At 55.1% G+C, this 25,547-nt stretch overlaps 1 protein-coding gene across 1 annotated transcript in view; it reads left to right on the top strand.

Annotated features, from left to right (window-relative positions):
• SHANK3 (SH3 and multiple ankyrin repeat domains 3) overlaps nt 1-25,547 on the top strand; it is a 147,771-nt gene that overhangs the window by 61,855 nt on the left and 60,369 nt on the right. Inside the window, exons 13-14 of the mRNA XM_084206476.1 lie at nt 8,071-8,261; nt 22,342-22,455. Of these exons, the coding sequence (XP_084062602.1) occupies nt 8,071-8,261; nt 22,342-22,455 (305 nt within the window). The remainder of the gene's footprint in view (nt 1-8,070; nt 8,262-22,341; nt 22,456-25,547) is intronic.

Raw genomic sequence — 25,547 nt, 5'->3', positions numbered from 1 at the left:
GTGCTGGGAATGGGATGCCATGGATTGGGCTGGGATGTGAGAGGGGTCAGAGATGGGAATGGGATGCCATGGGTTGGATTGGGATGTGGGAGGAGTTAGAGATGGAAATGGGATGCCATGGGTTGGATTGGGAGTGGCAGGGGTAAGTGCTGGGAATGGGATCCGATGGATTGGGTTGGGATGTGAGAGAGGTCAGTGATGGGAATGGGATCCCGGGGATTGGAATGGGGTGTGGGAGGAGTTAGAGATGGGAATGGGATGCCATGGATTGGATTGGGATGTGGGAGAAGTTAGAGATGAGAATAGGATCCGATGGGTTGTGTTGGGGTGTGGGAAGGGCCAGTGATGGGAATGGGATCCCGGGGATTGGGATGGGGTGTGGGAGGGGTTAGAGATGGGAATGGGATCCCATGGGTTGGGTTGGGATGTGGGAAGGGTCAGTGATGGAATAGGATGCCATGGATTGGGTTGGGATGTGGGAGGAGTTAGAGATGGAAATGGGATGCCATGGATTGGATTGGGATGTGGGAAGGGTCAGTGATGCAAATGGAATGCCATGGATTGGGTTGGGATGTGACAGGGATCAGAGATGGGAATGGGATGCCATGGATTGGGTTGGGATGTGAGAGGGGTCAGATATGGGAATGGGATCCCGGGGATTGGAATGGGGTGTGGGAGGAGTTAGAGGTGGGAATGGGATGCCATGGATTGGATTGGGATGTGACAGGGATCAGAGATGGGAATGGGATGCCATGGGTGGGGAGAGTGTGAAAGGAATTTGTTGGGGTTCAGAATGCGACCCCGTGGATTGAGGGGGTGTGGAAAGAATTAGAGCTTGGAATGGATCCCATGGATTGGGGGGTGTGTGAAAGGAATTGGAGTTGGGAATAGGATCGGATGGATTGGGGGGTGTGGAAGGAATTAGGGATGGGAATGGGATCCCAGGGTCTGGGGGCTGTGGGAGGGGTTAGCGATGGGAATGGATGCCTTGGATTGGGCTGGGGTGTGTGAGGAATTAGAGCTGGGAATAGGGATCACATGGATTGGAGGGATGTGGGATGTGGGGTGGGAAGAGGGAAGAGCAGGATAGGTTTGTTGTTCCGATGAGGAGTGGGGCTGTGGTGGGTCACTGGGCTTGCCATGGGTTTTTCCTGCTATTCCAAGGTCAGATCCAGTTTTTCCCTGGGTTTTTCCCTCCATCCATCCCAGTGTCAAATTCGGTTCTTCTCTGGGTTTTCCCTCTGTCCCATACTCAGATTCCATTGTTCCCTGAGTTTTTCCCTGAGTTTTTCCCTGGGTTTTTCCCTGGATTTTCCTGTGGGTTTTCCTGCCATTCCATGCTTGGACCATGGATACCATGGATATAATGGATTAATGGATATCGTGAACATCGTGTCCTACATGGACATCGTGGATATGGCATCCAGTGGTTCTAGTGGGATTGGGATCGAGATCGGGATTGGGATTCTGGCATTACCCTGCCACTCCTCATCCCTGCCAGCCGTGTCCCATGGGAATGTTGGTTTGCCTGGGTTTGGGAATGCCCAGGGATTTTGGGACATCCCTGTGGTCCGGATTTGGATTGAGAGGATCCTGTTGGAATTCTGTGGAATCCTGGAATGGGAAGGATCCTAAAGCTGATCCAATCCCACCCCATTCCAAGGGCAGGGACACCTCCCACTATCCCAGGTCGCTCCAGCCTGACCTTGGAATTTGGGAAGCTCGGGAATTTGGGATGTGCCAGAGGCAGATTCAGAGTGGGATACAGAGGCATTGGGAGGTCAAAAATAGTGTGGGATTGTAAAATCCATACTCTTGGAAATATTCCCGGAGTTCCCTGGAGCAGCTCTGCCCAACTCCTTGCCCAAACTTCCCGAGGATTCCTGCAGCTGGCTCTGTGATTCCCAACCTTTTGCAGGAAAGAGCATTTTGCTCTGTTATTTCCAGGTTTTTCCAGGGATAGAGGGATCACGGAATTCATTCCATGGAGCTGGGGCAGGAGAAATTCCCAGGTTTGCAATCCTAACAGCTTAAGTTGGGAAAAAAAACCTTGGAAGTTTTAATTCCCAACAAAAACTCTTTCCCTCCTCGGCAAGGGATATCCATAATTACCAGAGTTCTCTCACGTTTTCCTGGAAAAATCATGGAGAAAAATGGATTCTGGGGCAGGTTTTCCAGGGAATACCAGGAATATTTAGCGTTGTCCCGGTTTTTTATTCCAAGGGAGGTTTTCCAGCCCCTTTCCCAGCTCCCTCCCATCCCTTTTCCTGCTCCAGAGCTGCTCCCAGAATCCCAGGGGATCCCTCAGCCATTCCCAGGAGCAGCAGGGCTGGGCCAGCAGAACTTTTCCCTGCGTTTTTTCCAGGTTTTAGCTGGATCCCTCCTCCCTCCTCCCTCCCTCCCTCCCGGCCGTGACTCTGACTCATTCCCCACGTGCCGGAGCCTCCGGAGCCTCCGCGCTCTTCCCAATCCCACTCCAACACCACGAGTTTGCCCCTCCAGCTCCTCGTGCCGGGATCATCCCTCCGGATACTTCATTCCTTACCTTCATCCCAGCCTCATTCCCGGTTTTTGGAGCCCTCTGGCTCTGGGAAGGAGCTGGGATCCATCCTGGTTTTCCTGCTCAGCTCTAGGTGCGTCCTGGACATTCCCATTTTGGGAAGGGAGGCTTTGGAGCAGGGAATCATCCCCTGGATCTGGGAACAGCCAGGATTTTTGGGATCAGCTCCTTTTCCCACCAATCCATGGCAATTCCCTCTGATCCCACGTTTCCTCCATCCAGGCTTTGCTTGCTCCAGGTTTGGTTTTTTTCCCCCAAAGGAATTCAGTGTCTGAATTCCTCCAGTTTTCCTTATTCCCATTTTTTTTCCCACTCTTCTGGACACGCAGCTGGAGTTTCCAAAATAATTATTGGAATGCTTTAATCCCTCCTCAGCATTCCCCATGTGTCCGGCCAGGCTCATCCCAAAATCCCTCCTCCATTCCTGCTGCTCCTTTCCAGGTGGGATCTTCCCAAAATCTCCCGGCCTATCCCAGATTTCAGCACCTTGGAATTTCCACATCTGTGGGGACAATCCTGGGAATGTTGGGGAAACCCTCCTGGAAATTTTGGGGAAAAGATCCTGGAAATGTTGGGAAATGATCCTGGGAATGTTGGGGAAAAGATCCTGGAAACTTTAGGGAAAGGATCCTGGGAATGTTGGGAGAACAATCCTGGGAATGTCGGGGAAACCATCCTGGAAGCTTTGGGGAAAAGATCCTGGAGATGTTGGGAGAACGATCCTGGAAATGCTGGGCAAAAAATCCTGGGAATGTCGGGCAAAGGATCCCAGAAATGCTGGGAGAATGATCCTGGGAATGTCTGGGAATCCCTGGGGCTGAAGTCGGATCCGTGACCACCCCCAGATCCCATCGGCCTGGGAAAGAGGGGCCGAAAATCCTGGGAAATGGATCAGAAATCCTGGGAAACGGATCAGAAATCCCAGAAAACGGGGTCAGAAATCCCGGGAAAGAGGGTCAGAAATCCTGGAACCCTGTCCAAGTGCAGAGAAGGAGAATCCCAGGATGCTCCCAGAGGGAGGAATTCTCCTAAGAACAGGAATTCTTCCTAATTCCGTGTGAAAATTCAGGAATTTTTCCTAATTGTGTTTGGGAATTCAGGAATTCTTCCCAATTCCATGGTAAAATTCAGGAATTTTTCCCAATATCCAACCTAAGATTCCTCTAGCACAGCTCGAGGCTGTCCCCTGGGATTTTCTGGGAGCAGATCCCAAATCCCACTCGGCTGCCGCCTCTGCCATGGAATTCCGGAGGGAAAATGTCCCTCCTGATCCTCCTTTTTTCCAGGATGAGCCCCCCCAGCTCCCTCTGGATGCTCTTCCCGGGATTTGGGCTCCTTCCCCTGGGAAAGAGAGGTCAGGAATCCTGGAAAACAGAGCCAGAAATTCTGGGAATTCCAGGAATTCCCAAGGGAAGCGTTGTTTAAACCAATCCCGGAATCCTTCCCCTGGAATTCTCTTCTGAGCATTCCCATGAATTCCCAGCCACATCGAAGCGTCCTGGATTTTTGGGATCGTTGGATGCATCGGAAGCGATGTTTGGGAATATCGTGGGGCATTCCTCCGCCTGGAATGGGAATTCTAGGGGGAATTATTCCCAGTTTATTCCCGAGGAGGTTTTTCCATCCTGGAATGGGACAATTCCCAGTGGAAGCACCACCGGGTGCCCAAATCCAGCCGGACGCTTCCATGGGCTGGAATTCCCTGGAACCGGACATGGAGTCCCATCAATCCTGCCCGGAATTCCAGCGGGATGGAGGCGATCCAGGACAAAAAATTCCATGGAACACAAAACCCAGGGTGGGAGGAAGAGCTGCTGCTCCTTCCCAGAATTCCCTTTTCTTTCCTTCGGAATCCCGTGGGAATCCCGGAGGGAGGACGCGGGCACCGAGCGTGGAGAAATCCCGGATCCGGTGGGAATTTTGGGAATCTCACGGGTCCCTTAATCCCCGCCGCTGGCTTTATCCGGCCGCTGCTCGGAAATCCGGGATCAGCTCGGGATTCACGGAACGCCGGCCCGGAGCCTCCTGGTGCGGGGAGATAACGGGACGGAGGGAAAACTCCGCTGGAAAAACGCCCGGGAATTTGCTCCCGTGGAAAACGTCCAACCCCCATCCCGGCAGCTCCGCTCATGGAAATTTTTACTCCTGGAATTTTTTGCTCCTGGAATTTTTTTGCTCCTGGAATTTTTTGCTCATGGAATTTTTTGCTCATGGAATTTTTTGCTCATGGAAATTTTTTGCTCATGGAATTTTTTTTCCCGGTGGAATTTTTTGCACTGATGGAATTTTTTCTCCTCGCGGAATTTTTTCCTCATGGAATTTTTCTCCCCACGGAATAAGGGGGGTCAGGCCTTGGCAGGGGCTGCCCAGGGAGCTTTGGAGTCGCCCGTCCCTGCAGGTGTCCAAGGAATTCCTGGAATTCCGCTCAGGGCTCTGCTGGGGGGCTCAGGGTGGGCTCGGTGACCTGGGAATTCTTTTCCAAGCTCTGGAATCCTGGGATTCCTGATGGAAGCCGAGCTCTTCCCACTCTTTTACCCCGGGAATTCTTGGGGCTCTGCCCGCCAGGAGAGCAGGGAGCAGAGCTGGGAAAGGAGGGAAAATTCCAGAAGGAGCTGGGAAAGGGCTCAGCCCGGGACACAGGAGGAGGACACAGGGTGACACAGGTGACAGTGGCACCCAGGGATGGCATGAGTGGCACTGTGGGCACTAGGGCTCAGGTGACAATGGCACCCAGTGTCACTGTGGATGCTGGCACTGGGGCACAGGTGATAGTGGCACCCAGGGGTGGCAGAAATGGCACTGGGGCACAGGGGGGCACAGGTGACAGTGGCACCCGGTGTTACTGTGGGTGCTGGCACTGGGACACGGGTGACAGTGGCACCCAGGGGTGGCAGCAGTGGCACTGGGGGACAGGGTGGCACAGGTGACAAGGTGACAATGGCACCCGCTGTCATTGTGGGCACTAGGGGACAGGTGACAGTGGCACCCAGGGGTGGAATGAGTGGCACTGGGGCACAGGGTGACACAGGTGACAATGGCACCCAGTGTCACTGTGGGTGCTGGCACTGGGGCACAGGTGACAATGACACCCAGGGGTGGCAGCAGTGGCACTGGGGGGCAGGGTGGCACAGGTGACAATGGCACCCAGGGATAGCACGAGTGGCACTCAGTCACAGGGTGACACAGGTGACAATGGCACCCAGGGATGGCAGCAGTGGCGCTGGGGCACAGATGACAGTGGGGAACAGGGTGGCACAGGTGGCACTGCAGGCACAGGTTGGCGCAGGTGACAGCAGCACCCAGGGGTGGCACGAGTGGCACTGGGACACGGGTGGCACAGGCTGGTGCAGGTGACAATGGCATCCAGAGATGGCATGAGTGGCAGTGGGGCACAGGGGTGGCACAGGGGACAGGGGGGCACAGAGAGGCAGAGGGGACAGTGGCACCCAGGGGTGGCACCGGTGTCGCTGTGTCTGGGCAGGGCTCCGCCCCCTCGGCGCCCTCAGGGATTCTCCAACGGAGCATTCCCGGGAGCCGCCCGCAATTCCCGCAAATCCCGCAATTCCAGCAATTCCCGCAATTCCCGCAATTCCCGCATTCCCGCAATTCCAGCCTTCCCGCATTCCCGCATTCCCGCATTCCCGCTATCCCTGCAATTCCCGCAATTCCCGCATTCCCGCATTCCCGCATTCCCGCAATCCCGCGGTTCCCACTATCCCTGCAATTCCTGCAATTCCCGCATTCCCGCATTCCCGCTATCCCTGCAATTCCCGCATTCCCGCATTCTCGCAATTCCCGCAGTTCCCGCTATCCCTGCAATTCCGGCCTTCCCCTCCTTCCCGCGGTCCCGCAATTCCCCCGTTTCCCGCAGTTTCTGTAGTTACTCCACAGAAATTTGGGGGGCCAATATGGAATTTGGGGGGAAAATATGGAGCTGGGGTGGAAAACTATGGAATTGTGGGGGAAAATATGGAGCTGGGGTGGAAAAATATGGAACTGTGGGGGCAAATACGGAGCTGGGGTGGAAAAATATGGAATTGTGGGGGCAAATACGGAGCTGGGGACAGCGGGCATTGTCACCACCGGCACCCCTGAGCCAGGAATGGAACTGGGGGGACCCTCCCGGGGGCCCTCCCGCATTCCTCCCTCCCTGTCCCTCCATCCCGCTCCCATCCCGCTCCCTGATCCCTCCTCCCCACCCCAGAGCCGCTCTCTTTGCTGCCCCCATCCCCATCCCGATCCCGATCCCAATCCCACTCGTGTGATCCCACTCTCATCCCAGTCTTGTTCCCACTCCCAATCCCATTCCCAATCCCATTCCCAATCCCATTCCCAATCCCACTCCCAATTCCACTCCCAATCCCATTCCCAATCCCACTCCCATTCCCACTCCCATTCCCACTCCCATTCCCACTCCCATTCCCACATCCATTCCCATTCCCAATCCCATTCCCAATCCCATTCCCATTCCCACATCCAATCCCATTCCCATTCCCATTCCCAATCCCATTCCCATTCCCAATCCCATTCCCACTCCCAATCCCATTCCCATTCCCATTCCCATTCCCAATTCCAATCCCAATTCCAATCCCATTCCCAATTCCAATCCCATTCCCATTCCCATTCCTACTCCCATTCCCAATCCCAATCCCATTCCCAATTCCATTCCCATTCCCATTCCCATTCCCATTCCCATTCCCAATCCCAATCCCACATCCAATCCCATTCCCAATCCCATTCCCAATCCCATTCCCGCTCCCGCACCGGTTCCCTCCCCGGGGCAGCGCCGGCAGCGGCCGCCAGGGGGCGGCTCCGGGCGGGCCCCGACGGGACCGGGAGCGGGAGCGGGACCGGGAGCGGGACCGGGATCGGGAGCGGGATCAGGATCGGGATCGGTCCCGGGATGGCTGTGGCATGGTCCCACACCCATTCCCATTTCCACTCCCATTCCCACACGGGATTGCCGGTGGTGCTCGACAGTCCCGGGATCAGTCCCGGGAGCGGGGTCGGTATCAGGAGCGGGAGTGGGATCGGCCCCGGCAGCAGCATTGGGATCAGGAGCGGGCTCGGGATCCGGGATCGGGATCGGGAGTGGGATCGCCCCGAGATCAGCAGCGGGAGCGGGGTCGGGACCGCGCCGGCAGCGGGGGCGGTGGCGGCGGCGGCGGCGGCGGGAGCGGGGGCGGCCGGTCCGGCGGCGTCCCCGCCCGCCGGGGGAGGAGCCGCGGGCTCCGGCCCCACCTGCCCCGGGCCATGGTGCGCCGGAGGGAGCGGAGCGGAGCGCGGGGCGGGCGGCGCCGCTGCGCCATGGAGCCGGCGGTGGCGGGCGGCGGCCGCCCCGCAGCCGGTGCCGCTCCAGCCTCCGCCGCTGCCCGCGCCCGGGCGGCGCCGCCGGGGCCGCGCTGAGCCCCGCGGGGGCCACCCCCGGCCATGGCGCAGCCCGCGGGGCGCGGCGGGGCGAGCCGCGAGCTGCCGGGCATCAGCACCGTAACCTACGTGTTCGTTTACAGCCCCGCCGGCCCCGCCGGGCCCCCCGCCGGCCCCGGTACCGAGCCCGCGCCCCACGCCGCGCCCGCCCCGCTGCGCGGGCCCAAGCGGAAGCTTTACAGCGCCGTGCCCGGCCGCAAGTTCATCGTGGTGAAGAGCTACGCGCCGCAGGGCGATGGCGAGATCCAGCTCAACCGCGGCGAGGCCGTCAAGGGTGAGCGGGGACGCCGGGACGGCGGCGGGGACGCGGGGACGGCGCCGCGGACGCCGGGACGGCGGCGGGGAGCGGCCGGGGAGGGCGGGAGCAGCGGCGGGTGCTGCCCCCGGTGCTGGATGCGGCAGTGGCGGGGCCGCGGCTGGGATGGAGGGATGGATGGGATGGACAGACGGAGGGATGGGGAGCGCTCAGCTGTGGGGTGGAGGGGTTGGGGCGTCCTGCCCACCTGTGGGGCTGCGGCTTTTGGGGCGTCCTGCCCACCTGTGGGGCTGCGGTGCCTCGGGATCCCCTGCGCAGGTGGGGGCTGCAGAGCTGTGGGGTCGGCGGGCTGCTTGTGGGGCTGCAGTGCCTCGGCGTGTTCCAGTCTCTTTGTGGGGTCTGCAGCTTGTTGGGCTGCAGCTTTGTGGGGTCTCCAGCCCACCTGTGGGGCTCCGGAACTGTGGGGTCTCCAGCCCACCTGTGGGGCTGCAGCTTTTGGGGTCCCCAGCCCACCTGTGGGGCTCCAGAACTGTGGGGTCTCCAGCCCAGCTGTGGGGCTGCAGCTTTTGGGGTCTCCAGCCCAGCTGTGGGGCTCCAGCTCGCCTGGCTGGTCTCCAGTCCAGTTATGGGGTTGCAGTTCTGGGGGCTCTCCAGCCCAGTTATGGGGTTGCCACTTTGTGGGATCCCCAAGCCACATGTGGGGCTGCAGCGCTTTGGGGTCTTGAACCCACCTGTGGGGTGTCCAGCCCAGCTGTGGGGCTGCAGGGCTTTGGGGTCCCCAGTTCGGCTGTGGGGCTGCAGCTCTGTGGGGTCCCCTGGTTGGTTTTGGGGCTGCAGCTTTGTGGGGTGTCCAGTCTGGCTGTGGGGCTGCAGCTTTGTGGGGTCCCCAGCCTGGTTTTGGGGTGCCAAGACTGGTTATGGGGCTGCAGCTCTGTGGGGTGTCCAGTCCTGTTGTGAGGTTGTGGGGTCCCCAATCCTGTTGTGGGGTCCCCAGCCTGGTTTTGGGGCTGCAGCTCTGTGGGGTGTCCAGTCCTGTTGTGCCGTTTTGGGGTCTCCATGCCCGTTTTGGGGTCCCCCATCCTGTTTTGGGGCCGCAGCTCTCTGGTGTCCCCAATCCCGATGTTGGGGCCCCCACTCCTGGTTTTGGGGTCCCCCTCCCTCCTGGTTTTAGGGCTGGAACTCTGTGGATTCCCCATCTCGGTTTTGGGGTCCCCAGTCCCGGTTTTGGGTTCCCCATCCCGGTTTTGGGGTCCTCATCCCGGTTTTGAGGTCCCCAGTCCCGGTTTTGTGGTCCCCGTCCCGGTTTTGGGGTCCCCCGTCCTGGTTTTGGGGTCCCCCATCCCGGTTTTGGGTCCCCATCCCGGTTTTGGGTCCCCCATCCCGGTTTTGGGGTCCCCATCCCGGTTTTGGGTCCCCCATCCCGGTTTTGGGTCCCCCATCCCGGTTTTGGGTCCCCCATCCCGGTTTTGGGGTCCCCATCCCGGTTTTGGGGTCGTGCTCCCGGCCGGCCCCGCTCCGGCTCCGTTCCCATTCCCATTCCCATTCCCGGCGTTCCCATTCCCGTCGCTCCGGGGCCGTGTCCTTGCCCCCCCCCCGCGCCCATCCCAAATCCCATTCCCACATCCCGAGTTCCCAACCCCCCTCGCCCATTCCGGCTTTTCCCGGCTCCGCTTCCCGAGCTGCAGCGGGAGCGGGAAATGCTCCCGGCAGGGAGAAAATTCCATGGATAACGGCGGGGGAATGCTCGTGGATAGCACCAAGGAAATTTTCATGGATAAAACCGGGGGAATTCTCACGGATCACGCCAGGGAAATTTTCCTGGATCACGGCAGTGCTGCCGTGGGGTTGGGCTGGGAATTCTGCTGGAAGCTCGGGATTCCAGCTGCCAGCTTCCCGAGGAAGGGAATTCCCTGCCAGCCGGAGAATTCCAGAGTTTTTACCCCCCCACCCCCCGGAAAGTTTCGGGAGCTTCTCCTCCTCTCCCTCCTCCGCGATTTTTTTGCGGATTCCTGGCACGACGCGGGGCTGGAGCCTCTGGAACGACGGGAGAGGGAGACCGGGAATGTTCCCGGCTTGGAATTGCGGCTCCCACATTCCCGCTGCCCTTCCCATGGATTTGTTTTCCCTGTGGAGAGCGGGAGCCGGCGGGGAAGGAGGGGCCGTGCTGAGGAATTCCTGTGGATTCCTCGGAATTCCAAGGGTTTCACGTGGGATTTCGGCATTCCTGGGATGCGGGTGCGGAATTCCAGGATCCGGGAAGGGCTCCTGGGATGGGAAATGCTTTTCCCGATGTTTCCCCCCCACTTTTCCCTGTGTTCCCTCGCGCTGCCGTGGAGTGGGTGGTCCTGGAGTCGCTGCCACAAAATCCTTGGGATTCGCTTCTCCATCCCAAAATTCCTGGCATGTGATCTCCAGGGAAAAACAACCCGTGGGAAGAGGGAGGAGGAGGTGGAGTGACCCCTGGGAGCGGGAATCGCTTCCCGCTGGATATTCCCGGAGTTCGGGAGGGTGAGGGGCTCGGAGCCGATCCCTTCCCTCGTGGAATTGCTCCGGGAGAGGCTGATCCGTGGTTTTTTGGGAATCTTGTCAGCTCCAGAGCAGCGCTGCTTTGTCATGTTCCATGGATTCGGGAAAATCCCGGAGCCAGCCGGGGCCCTGAGCTCGGGGGGTGGCCGGGAATGTTGGGAGAGGCTGGAATTGGAGGAATTCCGGCCAAGGGAACTCTCCAGGGTTCTGGAATGATGCGGGGGGGAGGGATGGCAGAGAGTCCTGGGAATGGGAATGCTGGGAATGGAGCTGGAAGGGTGGGAAAAGGTTTGGGAATGAAAGGGATTGCTGGATGGGGATGGGAAACTGGAATTTCAGGAATTCTGGCCAAGGAGCAGCCTGGGAATCCCCAGGATCCTGGAACGATTTGGGGGATGGTGGATCTCATCCCTATCCGTGAGATCATTCCCATCCCATCCCAAGGGCAGGGAAATTCCCACCATCCCAGGCTGCTCCAGCCTTTCCTTGGGCATTCCAGGGATCCAGGGGCAGCCCCAGCTGCTCTGGCAATCCCAGCCCAGCCAGGAATTCCCAATTCCCAAGATCCCACCCCAATCTCCCTATTCCCAGTGGGAGCCATTCCCTGTGTCCCATCCTTCCATTTTCCTTTCCCAAATTTCAGCTCTCCTGGAGCCCCTTCAGGCCCTGGAATGTGCTGGAAGCTCTCCCTGGAGCCTTCCCTTCTCCAGGAGAACATTCCCAGTTTTCCTGGCTTTTCCTCCCAGCTCCACCAGATTTGCTCCAACAGCTCCTCCTCCTTCCCGGGATAATTCCCAATCCCACATTCCCATTTTTTCCCCACGTTTCCCAGGCTCAGCTCATTCCTGTGGCTTCTCCAGGGCACAGAATTCCTGGGAAGTTTTTCCTTCCTCCCAAGGTCAGGTTTTTCTCCTGCTGCTCCCGGTTTTTCCTCTGGGAAGGTCATTTGGGAAGGGTTGGGAAGAAGCCAGGATGCAGCTGGTTCCCGGTTGGAAAATTATCCGAGCCCTCGGGAATGCCATCTGTCCCAAATCCCGCTTTTTCCCAGGTTATATTCCCTCGTTTCGGGTCAGACTGGGATTTTTCCATTGGGATTTTTGGGATTTCAGGTCACCAGGAAAAGTTTTATGGAATTTTCGGAGCCGCTCCGCTTTGAACTTCCCGAAATCCAAATTTCCTGATTTCCTGACTGGAAATTCAAGGAAAAATTCTCTGCTGGATGCAGGGGAAACAGAAAAATCCGGATTTAGGAATGGCTTGATGGGATGGCGTCAGGATTTTGGGAATTTTGTTGGAAAAGGAGTCAGAATTGTGGCTGCTCCATCCCCGGGGTTGTCCGAGGCCAGTTTGGACCAAGCTGGGAATTGGAATGGGACGATCCCAAAGATCTTTCCCACCCAAACCATTCCAGAATCCCAGGAATTCTTGACTCCACCTCCCATCCAGGTGGAGGGATCTTACTTGGGATTGAAAAATTCCCAACTTTTCCCGCACTTTGCTTTTCCTCCAGCATCAATTTTTGCCAAGGAAGATCCCTCTTCCCAAATTTCTGTATCCACAGGGGAGTTGGACAGGACAATTCCCAGACTTTTTTATTCCCTGCCTCCCTGTTTTTAATGGAATTTCTTCCTTATTTGGAGAGGAGAAATAATTCCCACGGTGTTCCTTGGTTGGGATCCATTGGAGTCATCCCAGAGTTTCTGAAATTCCCAAAAAAGGAGATTTTTTTTTTTCCAAATGTGCGGATGGAAATCCATCGGAAAATCATGGAAACATCCAGGATGAGGCTGGCTTATTCCAGAAAATTCCCATTAAAATGACATTCAATCCTGGAATCTGGGAGAACATTGGGAATTCTTATCAGTTATCCCTGGAAAAATCCTTGGTGATGAGAGAGGGAGATCCCATCAAAACTCGGATTTCTGGGGCAGAATTCCCACATTTCCTGGGTTTTTTCCCTTGTGTTTTTTTTAAACAGAATTTCCACAATTCCTGCATTTTTCCTTCTGATTTTGGGACAGAATTCCCACAATTCCTGCTTTTTTCCCCCCCAGTATCCCAGGCCTGGGCTGGGATTTGTGGGCTCAGCTCTGGAGCTGGATTCAGATCCATGAATTTTTTTTTGGGATTGACCAGCACAGGAATTCCCGAGGTTTTACTCTGATTTCCAGGTTGATCCCAATGGATTTTCCTTGGATCTTGGTTTTGGATGGATCTTTTCCTTTGGAAAAAAAGGAGAGTGGAACCTCTGGAATGGGATCAGTTTTCCCACTTGGATGAGTTGGAAAACTCCACCTTGGCACCAAAATCCTTCCCTTCGTTCACTCCCAAAGCTGGAATTCTGGGAATTCCAGATTTTAAAAAAGGAGTTTTCCTGGAATTCTCGGGAAAAGCCTCTGTGTAAATCCAATTTTCCAGGCCGAGGCTTTCCAGATCCCTGGGATAATTTCATGGATCTTTTTGGGCATCAGATTTTTGGGATCAGGGGCTGGAGCATGAAATGCTCCTGGTGGGAAAAACCTTTGGACACAGAAATCTTAAAGTGAGCGGGGAAATTCCCAGAATTTTCCAAAAGAAACAAAATTTTTAAGGAAGGAACTATTTTAAGGAATAGCTTTTAGGATTCATTTTGGTGTTCCGGCATTTCCTGGAGCTTTTCCTGGATTTGAATCCCAGAATTTAGTCCTGGAATGTTGCTTTTCTCCATCCTCTGGAAAAATCTCCTTGTGCTTCCCCTTCCCCATGGGAATTCCATTGGCAATCCCTAAATTATGGGATATTCCTAGAAAAAACCAAGGTGGCACCTCAGGAATGGGAATCCCGTTGGGTTTTTGGGAATAATTTCAGGATTTTCCTGGGAATCCCAGATGGATTTGCTCCCTCCTTGGCTCCAGACAACCCTGGGAATTGTTATTCCCACCTGGAACTCCGGCCCATAAACGAGGGGCTCCGAGTGACCCCAAATTCCCAGCTGGAATTTGGGAAGTGCCTCGGTTTTCTGTGGAAACGAAGAAACCCGGGAGACATTCCCGTCGGGAATATTCCGGCGCGCGCTGAGCTGGCGGCCGGCCCCGATTCCCGTCCCAAAATTAGAAAATTCCTCATTAATTCCACTCCGCATCCCGGTGACCTCGGAGCTGTCCCAGTTTTCCAGCGTGACCCAAAACCGGCGGGAAAATTCCAGAGGGAGTCGAGTTCCCGTGGGATTGGAAGCGACGGAACGTTCCGGGCTGGGAAAAGCCGGGAATTCGGGGGGGCGGGAAGAGCGGCCGTGGCACCGCTGGGTTTTCATGGATCGGCTTCCTGGGGATCTTGGCTGGAATTCCGGCCTCGTTTGGGATCTTGGGTTCAAAGGGAGCGTCAGGGTTGGATTTGGGGTTCGGCCGAATTTGGGGCTGGAGGCGGCGTCCGTGGTCCGGCCTGGAATTCCAACCGGATTGGGGATGATTTTGGGGATGGGAGGGGTTGTTCGTGGTCCGACTGGAATTCCGAGGAAATTTGGGGTCTTGGGTTGACTTTTTGTGACCTGGAATTCCACCCAAATCTGGGATCTTTTTTGGGATTGGAGGGCTTGTCCATGGTCTGACCTGTCTGTCCAACTGGATGTGGGATAATTTTTGGGATTGGAAGGGTTGTCCATGGTCTGACCTGGAATTCCAACCAGATTTGCGATCTTTTTTGGGATTGGAGGATTGTCCATGGTCTCACCTGGGTGTCCAACCCGATTTGGGGCCAAGGGTTGAGTTTTTAGGGGCTCTTCGTGTTCTGACCCGGAATTCCACCCAGATTTGGAGTCTTGGGTTGGGATTGGAGGGGATGTCCATGGTCTGACCTGGAATTCCAGCCAAACCTGGAATCTTCTCTTGGGACTTCGGGAGCTGTCTGTGGTCCTGATCTGGAATTTCACCACAATTTGGGATCTTGTCTTGGGATTTAGGGATTTTCCATGGTTCTGACCTGGAATTCCAACCAAATTTGGGATCTCGGGTTGGGTTTTTTGGGATTGTCCAAGTTCCTGACCTGGCTGAGGAGTCCACACTTCCCTGGACCACATTCCAGGGGATAATTCCAGGGATTTAGCTGGAGGCCATTCCCACGTTTCATTTCCACGTTGTTCTGTTTGTGCCTCTGCACATTTTCCATGGTTTTTTCTCTCTTTTCCGTGTTTTTTTTTTCTCTTTTCCATGTTTTTTTTTTTCTCTTTTCCATTCCCATCCATGCTCCAGACCAGCAGCTCCGTGAAGTAGGTAACTATGGAATTTTTCCTTGGAATTCTTTTTTTCCCTCCCAGCTTTATCCTTTTTCCCACATTTTTTTTCCTGGCCGTGGCCTCCAAGTGCGGGGAGTTTTCCAGGATTTTTGGAGCTCGGCTTTTCCCGGTTTTCCTTCCTCTCCTGCTGTTTATTCCAGATGGGATAGGGGGGCAGAGGGATCTTCCTCTTCCATCCTGGTTTTCCTGCACTTCCCGAAGTTTTCCTTTCCTCGTCTGTCCTGAAATTCCCAGAAAACCCAAACTGGGAGTCACCTTCTGGGAAAATTCTGGAATGTGGGCTGTGGGTGAGGAACTGGGCTGGGAATTGTGGATTGGGAATTCTGAAGGAGGAATTCCATGGGAATTCCCGCTGCTCAGGGATTTGGGATGTTCGGACACAATTCCCAGTGCTCTCGGAATGGCTTTGGAATTTCCAGTGCCAGGAAAATCCATCCCCTCCTGGTGATCCTGGAAATCCATCCTGGATCCAGGGATGGGGCGATTGGGAAGCATCCGATGGGGCGGAGCTGATCCCAAAAAATTCTGTAGGACATTCCAAGGTTTCCATGTGCTCCCGTCACTCCTCTGCTGCCATATCCATGGAAAAGCCCATGGAAAAGCCCATGGAAAAGCCCATGGAAAACTCCATGGAAAAGGCTCTTTTCCTGCTGTTTGCCGCTGACTCCAGGTGGATTCCCATTCCCAGGAAAATCCCACCCAAATGGAGTTGGGATCAGCTGGATTTAAACCTGGGAGTTGCTGTTCCCGTCAGGAAAAGGAGAGGGGAAAAGGGAATTTTCCCTCCAATTCACACGGATGAACCCAGGAATGCCGTTGGAATTGGGAATTCCAGGTGCCACAGAATTCCGGAGGGAATAGGGGATGGGAAAGCAGGGAACGGCCTCAGGCTGGGCCAGGGCGGCTCAACTTGGATATTTGGGAATTTTTCCATGGAAAGGGGTCAGGCCCTGGCAGGGGCTGCCCAGGGACCTTTGGAGTCGCCATCCCTGGAGGTGTCCAAGGAATTCCTGGACATTGAGCTGGGAATGAGGTGGGATTTGATAACCCAGGAGGGCTTTTCCAAGGTCAGGAATTCCAGGATTTTGGGGTTTAATCCTGGATTTTTCCAAAGGCTGGGAAGTGCCGTGTCATGCTCTGCTCCGACTGCAGAGGCTGCTCAGAAATCCTGGAATTTCCATGGGAAAATAAAACCTCCAGGAGCAAAATGTCCACAGGTTTTTAAGGAAAAGGTGACGTCATCATCCTTTTCCCTGTTTTCCACCAGGATCCCCTTGGAGCTGCCAATTCCAAGTAGGATCCATGATTTTCTCCTGGGATTCAGATCAATCCACGGAAATCAGAACTATCCCAAATGATCCAGCGGGAATCCGGTGTTGGCATTCCCCTAGAAAAGCTTGGACAAGGAATTTTTCCATTTCCTGGTGCATGATCAAGAAAACGAAGGAAAAATCCAGGAATATTCCCTGGAAAATGGGGGGTTTTCCGTGAGTTTTGGGGGATGTGGATCCGGGTTTTCTGTGGGCTTAAAAGAAGTGGATCCAGGTTTTCCATGGTTTTTAGGGAGGTGGGTCCAGGTTTTCCAGGATTTTTGAGGGATGTGGATCAAGATTTTTCCATGGGTTTTTAGGGATGTGGATCCAGGTTTTCCATGGGTTTTTGGGATGGTTCTGCCCTTCGTGCCACTTTCCAAGCAGGATGGGCACATCCCAATCCCTGCCCGCACTCCCAGGGCTCTCCTGCCGGATTCACTGGGAATTCTGGCCAGGATCCAGCATTCCCAGGGCTTCCCATGGAGCTCCTCATCCTGCCAGGAGCTGCTCCGGGCGTGGGAATTTCAGGAATTCCTTCCCTAAGGATGCTGAGGACTCCGTCTCCCTGGGATTTTTCAGGATGGGGAATTCCCGAATCCCACTGTTTTCCAGCTGGGAATTCTACCAGGGAGGGATCCCAAAATATTTCTGAATCCCTGTTTACAGGGCTGATCCCAAATTTTTCCTGGAGACCGGGTGGGAATTAAGAAAATCCCCTCAGGCTGGAATAACATGCGAAACATTTCCCAGGCCGGATTATCCAAGGAATTTCCGCCTCTGGAATGGCGCTAATCCCTCAAACGCATCCCGGCCTTTCAGCGGGGAGAGGATTCCTGCGGATTCCAAAGGGATTCCCTGAACTCCCGGGGCTCCTCCTCCTCCTCTTCCCCGGGAAAAGCTTGGAGCAGCCTGGCAGCCGGGCCGGGTTTCCTTGGATCCCTGACTCCTTTCCCATCCATGTTTTCCGTGGGCACGGGTGTGAGACGGCTCCGGCTGCTCTTCCCTCTTCTCTGGAGCTCGGGAATGCCGAGCCAGGAAAGCTCCTGGAAAAGCCTGGGAAACGTTTGAGGGATAAACACTGGGAGAAGGAGCTGGAGCCGGGCTGGGAGAGCTGGGAATGCTCCCCTGGAGGAGGGAAGGATCCAGGGGGAGCTTCCAGCACATTCCAGGGCCTGAAGGGGCTCCAGGAGAGCTGAAATTTGGGAAAGGCCTGGAGGGACAGGCACAGGGAATGGCTCCCACTGCCAGAGGGCAGGCATGGATGGGATCTTGGGAATGGGGAATTCCTGGCTGGGCTGGGATTGCCAGAGCAGCTGGGGCTGCCCCTGCATCCCTGGCAGTGCCCAAGGAAAGGCTGGACCCTGGGATGGTGGGAATTTCCCTGCCCTTGGAATTCCATGGGATTCCCGCTCCATTCCCACCCAAACCATTCCAGGATCCCTTTCCCCAGGGCAGTCCCAGGAATCCATCCCGCTGCTTTTCCCACATTTTGGGCCTTTCCCGGCTTGGAGCGGGGGCTGGAGGATGTTCTGTGCTCCAACATTCCTGAGGCTCGGGAATTCCCGTTCCCAGCTGGAAATGGGCTTTTCCTAGGATTTCCTGCTGGGATTGGCTCCTCATTCCTACTTTTCCCTCCTGGACCCCTCAGCCAGAATTCCCTGGATTTGCCGGTCCAGATCCAGCAATTCCAGGATCCTGCTGCTCTCCCAGTGCCAGGAGATTGCAGGAAAAGGGAATTTCTCCCAGGTTTTCCTATGGAATGTGCTCAGCATTTTTGTTTTGTTTTGTTTTGTTTTGTTTTGTTTTCCCTCCTTTTGTTCCCTGGGATGCTCCCATCATCATTCCTGGGTTATGGAAAAGAGGGAATAGCAGGAAAAGGAATGTTCCAGCACAATCCCTCCTGGCTTTGATCCCTTTGGATCCTTCCCAGCTTCGGCCATTCCAGGATTTTCTGACCTCTGGCTTTTGCTGGGTAGGATCTGAGGGATATCCATGCTTGGGAATTTCCTGGGAATCTGCTGAATCCAGGTGCCTTTGGATCTCCCCGATCCCCCCGGGATCCTTCCTGTATTCCCAACATCCTGGAATTGGCTTCCTGAGGAATCTGGGATCCATGGGATTCAGGAACGGCTTTCCCTATCCCATGGCTGTGCCCAGAGCTGGAATTCCCTGGATCCCAGGGGATCTGCATGGGATTGATCCCAGTTTTTGGGAATGGGGCCCTTGTAAATATTCCCAATATTCCTGTTTTTTATCTTTAAGGGCCATTCCAGGGCCACTTTCCCTTGGGAATTCTGCTCCTGTGGCTCCCACCCCACTGGAGCTGCCAGGAATTCCTTGGGATAAAGGAAAAGTGCTGGGAATGCCAGACTGGGAATTTGGGAAAGATGAATTGTGCCGGGATCTATCCCAGTTTTCCAGGCAGGATCAGCTTTGGGAAGGTTGACTGGGAGTTCTGGGGGGGTTGGGAAATCCTGGAATTACAGCCCATGGAAAACCCCAGTATTCCCACTGTGGGAATCCCTCTCTGTGTGGGATCCAGGTCCTCAGGAATAGGGAAGGAAAATGGGAATGAGGAAGGGAGAGGAAATCTTGGATCACGGGAAAGATCCGAAACCTTTGGATCAGCAAATCCCATTCCCAAGCTCCTTCCTGCCCCCCAGTCCCGAAATTCTGCTGAGGCCAAAAATTCCTCGGGAACGTTTTCCTGGCTCCGTCCGTTCCCTCCCTTTCCCATTCCCTTTGATTGCCGCTATTTTTTCCAAGGAATGCTTGATTAGAGCCGGAATGACGGGATAATGACGGGAATCAAAGCCAGATCCGTTCCCAAATCAGCTCTGCAGCTGGAGCGGCGGAGCGGGAGCAGCTCCGGGGATGATTCCCGGATCCATCCAGAGCAGGAACAGCTCCCAGTGCTGATTGCGGATCCATCCGGAGCTGTGCCGGCTCCTGTCGCCGATTCCCAGCTCTGATGCCTGGATCCATCAGGTCCATCCAGAGCCATTCCCAGTTCTGATTCCTGGATCCATCGGGTCCATCCAGAGCCATTCCCAGTGCTGATTCCTGGATCCATCGGGTCCATCTAGAGCCATTCCCAGAGCTGATTCCCAAATCCATCGGGTCCATCCAGAGCCATTCCCAATGCTGATTCCCAGATCCATTGGATCCATCCAGAGCCATTCCCAGGGCTGATTCCCAAATCCATTGGATCCATCCAGAGCCATTCCCAGTTCTGATTCCCAGATCCATCGAGTCCATCCAGAGCCATTCCCAGTGCTGATTCCCGGATCCATTGGGTCCATCCAGAGCCATTCCCAGTGCTGATTCCCAGATCCATTGGATCCATCCAGAGCCATTCCCAGTGCTGATTCCCAGATCCATTGAATCAATTCCCAGTGCTGATTCCTGGATCTATCCAGGGCCATTCCAGCTCTCAGTGCTGATTCCCAGTTCTGATTCCCAGATCCATTGGCTCAGTCCAGAACCATTCCCAGGGCTGATTCCCAGATCCATCGGGTCCATCCAGGGCCATTCCCAGTGCTGATTCCCAGATCCATTGGATCCATCCAGAGCCATTCCCAGTGTTGATTCCCGGATCCATCCAGGGCCATTCCAGCTCCTGGTGCTGATTCTCAGTCCTGATTCCCAGATCCATTGGATCCATCCTGAGCCATTCCCAGTGCTGATTCCCAGATCCATTGGATCCATCCAGAGCCATTCCCAGTGCTGATTCCCGGATCCATTGGATCGATTCCCACTGCTGATTCCTGGATCTATCCAGGGCCATTCCAGCTCTCAGTGCTGATTCCCAGATTTGTCCGGATCAATTCCCAGTGCTGATTCCAGGACCCATCAGATCCATCCAGAGCCATTCCCGGTGCTGATTCCCAGATCCGTTGGATCCATTCCCGACCCTCATTCCATACACGGAATGTGGATTTCCTGTAGAAATCTCTGCTGGAATTCCAGGCTGGTCCAGGGCCTGCGGGATGTGGATGGGGAGCGTTGGAAGAGAGGAGCAAAAATTGGGAGTGGCTGTAGGAGGGAAGGAGAATCCAGGGAATGAAGGATGGGAAAAGAGGGAACTGCCTCGAGGGGAGATTTCGGTTGGATTTTGGGAATATTTTTCCATGGAAAAGGGGGGTCAGGCTTTGGAAGGGAGATTTGGAGTGAAGCTCCAAATCCCAAAATTCCTTCCCAGGAGGCCGGAATTCCAAAGGGCTCCAAAGTGGGAATTGTCCAGGGGGAGCTGTTGGGAGCAGAGCAGAGCAGCGGGAATTGAGCAAAATCCAGGATTTGGGAGCATTCCAAGGCCTGACAGCTCCGGAACCTTTGGAGAGCTGGAGAATTTGCATCCCAAAAAGAAAACCCCTGGAGGAGCCTGAAAGGATTTTGCTGTTTGGCTTTTCCTTGGATTTGTTTTTCCTTGGATGCCTCCAGGCAGGATTTAATTCCTGGATCCTTCTGGGAATTCTTTGGGATGGATGGAGCGGGGCTGGATTTCTGGATGCCTGAAGAAATTCGGGATTAACTCTGATGGATCTGCAGGAATGTGAGCTGGGATAAAGCTGGCAAGGGTCAGGAGAAATGCAGGAAGGGGGCAGCAAATCCCACAGGAATTCCTGGGGTTTTTTCCTTTTACAGAATCCTGGGAGGGTTTGGTGGGAAGGGACCTTAAATCCCATTCCAAGGGCAGGGACAATCCCACCATCCCAGGCTGCTCCAGCCTGGCCTTGGACACTGCAGGGATGCAGGGGCAGCCCCAGCTGCTCTGGCAGTTCCAGCCCAGCCAGGAATTCCCAATTCCCAAGATCCCATCCATGCCTGCCCTCTGGCAGTGGGAGCCATTCCCTGGGTGCTGTCCCTGCAGGCCTTGTCCCCAGTCCCTCTGCAGCTCTCCTGGAGCCCCTGCAGGCCCTGGAATGTGCTGGAAGCTCCCCCTGGAGCCTTCTCCTCTCCAGGAGAACATTCCCAGCTCTCCCAGCCGGCATCCAACTCCTGCATCCCTGAAGGTGCCCAAGGCTTGGAGCACCCTGGGATAATGGGAGCTTTCCCTGGCCTTGGAATGAGATGGGATTTGAGGTCCCTTCCCACCCAAACCATTCCAGGATTCCATAAAATCGGCGGAAGTTTGGGATCCACCCAACCTCAGCCTTTGGATCGGGATCTGCTCCAAGGAATGAGCCCCAGGACAAGAGGGAGCAGCCCTGGGCCAGGGAAGGGCCAGATTGGATTTTTGGGAATTTTTCCATGGAAAGGGGGGTCAGGCGTTAGCAGGGGCTGCCCAGGGAGCTTTGGAGTGCCCATCCCTGGAAGTGTCCAAGGAATTCCTGGAATTCCACTCAGAGCTGGGATCGGGCCCAGTTTGGACTCAGTGATCCAGGAGGGCTTTTCCAGCCTCTGGAATTCTGGGATCTGGACGCTCCAGAGAGAATTCCAACCTGGGGAACACCAGGAAAATGCCACTGGGATTTGGGGATCGGGAGTGTCCAAATTTGGGATTTGGGCATCCAGAGTGGGAAAACTCAGAAATTCCAGCACCCAGACTGGGAAAATTTTGAATTAAGACATCCAGAGTGGGATAGTTTGGGAATTTGGGTGTCCAGAGTGTGAAAAGTCAGGAATTGGGTATCCAGAGTAGGAAAATTTGGGATTTGGTCATGAGTGGGACAGTTTGGTAATTTGGGGAACCAGAGTGGGAAAAGTTGGGAATGGGGCATCCAGAGTGAGAAAAATCAGGAATTTGGAAATGTATGCATCCGGAGTGGGAAAACCTGGAGATTCAGGGTGGGAAAATGATGGGAATTTTGACACCCAGAGTGGGAAAATCCAGGAACTCCCGATTTTCCGAAGGAACTCAACCCGCTGAAAACTCCACATTCCTCAGCTTCCCTCCGGCTTTGCCTCCCGGCTTCCCGCGGTGCCTCCTCCATCCCGAGTCCCCTTTTCCCGGGATTCCCTCCTGACTCCCGATCCCTGTTTCCCGCAGTGCTGAGCATCGGCGAGGGCGGATTCTGGGAAGGCTCCGTGAAGGGCAGGAGCGGCTGGTTCCCGGCGGAATGCGTGGAGGAGGTGCAGATGCGCCAGTACGACTCCAGGCAAGGTCGGTGTCCCGGCGGAATTCCGGACGGGATTCCCCACGGAACCGCTGGAGCGCTCCTTCGGTGGGGCGGGGGTTGTGGGAATTGTGGGAATTGTATCCCGAGGGATCCGTTCTGGTCACGGAGCCCTCGCCAGGGAACGGAGAGTTTGGGATTGCCTGGGATGGGAGCAGAGGGAAAAGCTGGGAAAATTGGGATTGGTCAACTGGGGAAGGCCGGTATCCTGGAATTCCGGAGGCAATTCCCGATGGAGTCACCAGAGAGCTCGGGGTGGGGGTGGAGGGAACTGTGGGAGTTGTATCCCAAGGGATGAATTCCAATCACGGATTCACCATCAGGAAATGGAGAGTTTGGGATGATGGAGGGGTGGGAGCAGAGGGAAAACCTGGGAAAACTGGGATTGGTCAGCCTGGAAAAGAGGAAAAATCCAGGATGATCCAATTGTGGCATCCAGGGTCTGAAGGAGACATGGGAAAGATGAAAAGTGGGAATATTTGAAATATTGGGAATATTTCTAAGGGATGGAGGGACAGGAGACAGGGAATGGTTCCAAACTCCAGGGAATTGTGGGAATTGTATCCCAAGGAGTCGAGTCCAATCATGGATTCATTGTTGGGATCTTCTGCAGGGAATGGAGAGTTTAGGATGATGGAAGGGTGGGAGCAGAGGGAAAACTGGGAAAACTGGGATTGGTCAGCCTGGAAAAGAGGAAAAATCCAGGATGATCCAATTGTGGCATCCGGGGCCTGAAGGAGACACGGGAAAGATGAAAAGTGGGAATATCAGGAATGTTTCCAAGGGATGGAGGGAATGGTTTCAAACTCCAGAGACAGATGGGAATTGTATCCCAAGGGATGAGTTCTGGCCATGGATTCGTCATCGGGATCTTCTGCAGGGGATGGAGAGTTTGGGATCGTGGAGGGGCGGGAGCAGAGGGAAAAGCGGGAAAATTGGGATTGTCCTGCCTGGAAAAGAGGAAGGACCCAGGATGATCCACAGAAGCGGCTGGAACTGCCCCAGCTCTGATGGGAATTCCAGAATTCCAAAGGAATTCCTGTTCTGCTGAGGAGGAGTTTTCCATGCCTGAAAAAAGGAGGATCCAGGGAGGTTTATCCCTTTTCCCAACTTCCTGCCAGGATCCGAGGCAGGACTGGGATCTGCTCCCAGGGAAAAGGGATAGGAAAAGAGGGAATGGCCTTAGGCTGGGCTGGGGGAGGCTGGGGTTGGATTTTTGGGAATTTCCTCATGGAAAGGGGTCAGGGTGATTTGGAGTTGCCATGCCTGGAGGTGTCCAAGGAATTCCTGGACGTGGCACTCAGGGCTGGGATCAGACCAGACTCGGACTTGGTGCCCTTGGAATTCTTTCCCAACCTCTGGGATTCTGGATTCCACAATTCCCTGCCTGGGCCCAAAATAAATGAAGGAAAAATACCATTCCCCAAGAATTCAAGGATCAGGAATCTTCCCTTTCAAGGGAATTCATCAAATTCCAAACTCTCAGTGGAACCAGAATTCCGGACAGAAGGAAAAGGCACCTCCCCACATTCCAAAGGGGATTTTTTTTCCTTCCTTATTTGCAACCCGGAATTGATTCCCAGGAAAAAAAGAGGATGAGGCATTTCCTGGTTGTTTTTTCCAGCTTTTTTCCAGCATTCCCTGTTCTTGGATTCCTGCTGGAAGAACATCCCATCCACATCCCATGGAATTCCATCCCATCCCGTGGATCCCATCCCATTCCTTCTCCAATCATTGAGTCCTTTCCGATGATTTTCCAGCTGTCCATTATCCCAGAAAAAAAAGCAGGATAATCCTTTTCCATGGATTTAACCAGGATGCTGAAATCCGGGCTTTTCCCAGAATTTCAGGATAAATTTCTCCCCCCTCCCTTGGCCAGGCAGATCCAAGCACATCCCAGATTTATTCCAGACCCAAATTGCCCAAGATTTCAGTCATGGATTCATGGAATGTTTCGGTTGGGAAGGGCTTTAAAGTCCATCCTGATCCCATTCTCTATGGAAACTTTCTGCTACCCCAGATTCCATCCCATCCCATGGATCCCATCCTATGGATCCCATCCCATGGATCCCATCCCATGGATCCCATCCCATCCCATCCATCCCATCCCATCCCATCCCATCCCATCCCATCCCATGGATCCCATTCCATCCCACTGATCCCATCCCATGGATCTCATCCCATCCCACTCCATGGATCCCATCCAATCCCATGGATCCCATGGATCCCATCCCGTGGATCCCATCCCCTAGATCCCATCCCATGGATCCCATCCAATCCCATGGATCCCATGGATCCCCTCCCATGGATCCCATCTGAGCCCATGGATCCCATCCCCTAGATCCCATCCCCTAGATCGCATTCCATCCCATCCCATGGATCCCATCCAACTCCATGGATCCAGTCCCATGGATCCTATGGATCCCATCCCATGGATCCCATCCCCTGGATCCCATCTAATCCCATGGAGCCCATGGATCCCATCCCCTGGATCGCATTCCGTCTAATCCCATAGATCCCATCCCCTAGATCCCATCTTCTGGATCCCATGGATCCCATCTCCTGGGTCCCATCCCCTAGATCCCATCCTATGGATCCCTCTAATCCCATGGATCCCATAGATCCCATCCCATGGATCCCATCCCCTAGATCCCATCCCATGGATCACATCCCATCCCCTGGATCCCATGGATCCCATCCCATCCCCTGGATCCCATGGATCCCATCCCCTGGATCCCATGGATCCCATTTCCTGGATCCCATGGATCCCATCCCCTGGATCCCCATCCCCTGGATCCCATTTCCTGGATCCCCTGGATCCCATCCCCTGGATCCCATCTCCTGGATCCCCTCCCGTCCCGGTCTCCTCGGGCCCATTCCGTTCATTCCAGCCGCTCCGTGTCCCTGCGGATCCTGGCTGCTCCCGGCTCCATCCATCAGCTCCGGAGGCTCCGTGACGGCTCCATTAAAAGCGCTGCTATTTTTGGGAGCCGGGAAGGGAACAGAGCCGCTGGGCCGTGGACAGCCCATAAATCCCAGCTTTTCCTCGGGAATGGGATCCAGGAGGGGCTGGGGATCG

The sequence above is a fragment of the Fringilla coelebs genome, assembly GCF_963513975.1.
Source record: "Fringilla coelebs genome assembly, chromosome: 5".
In the NCBI taxonomy this organism is placed as follows: Eukaryota; Metazoa; Chordata; class Aves; order Passeriformes; family Fringillidae; genus Fringilla; species Fringilla coelebs.
The sequence above is the reverse complement of the archived record's forward strand: the minus strand, read 5'-3'. Positions and strand labels throughout refer to the sequence as shown.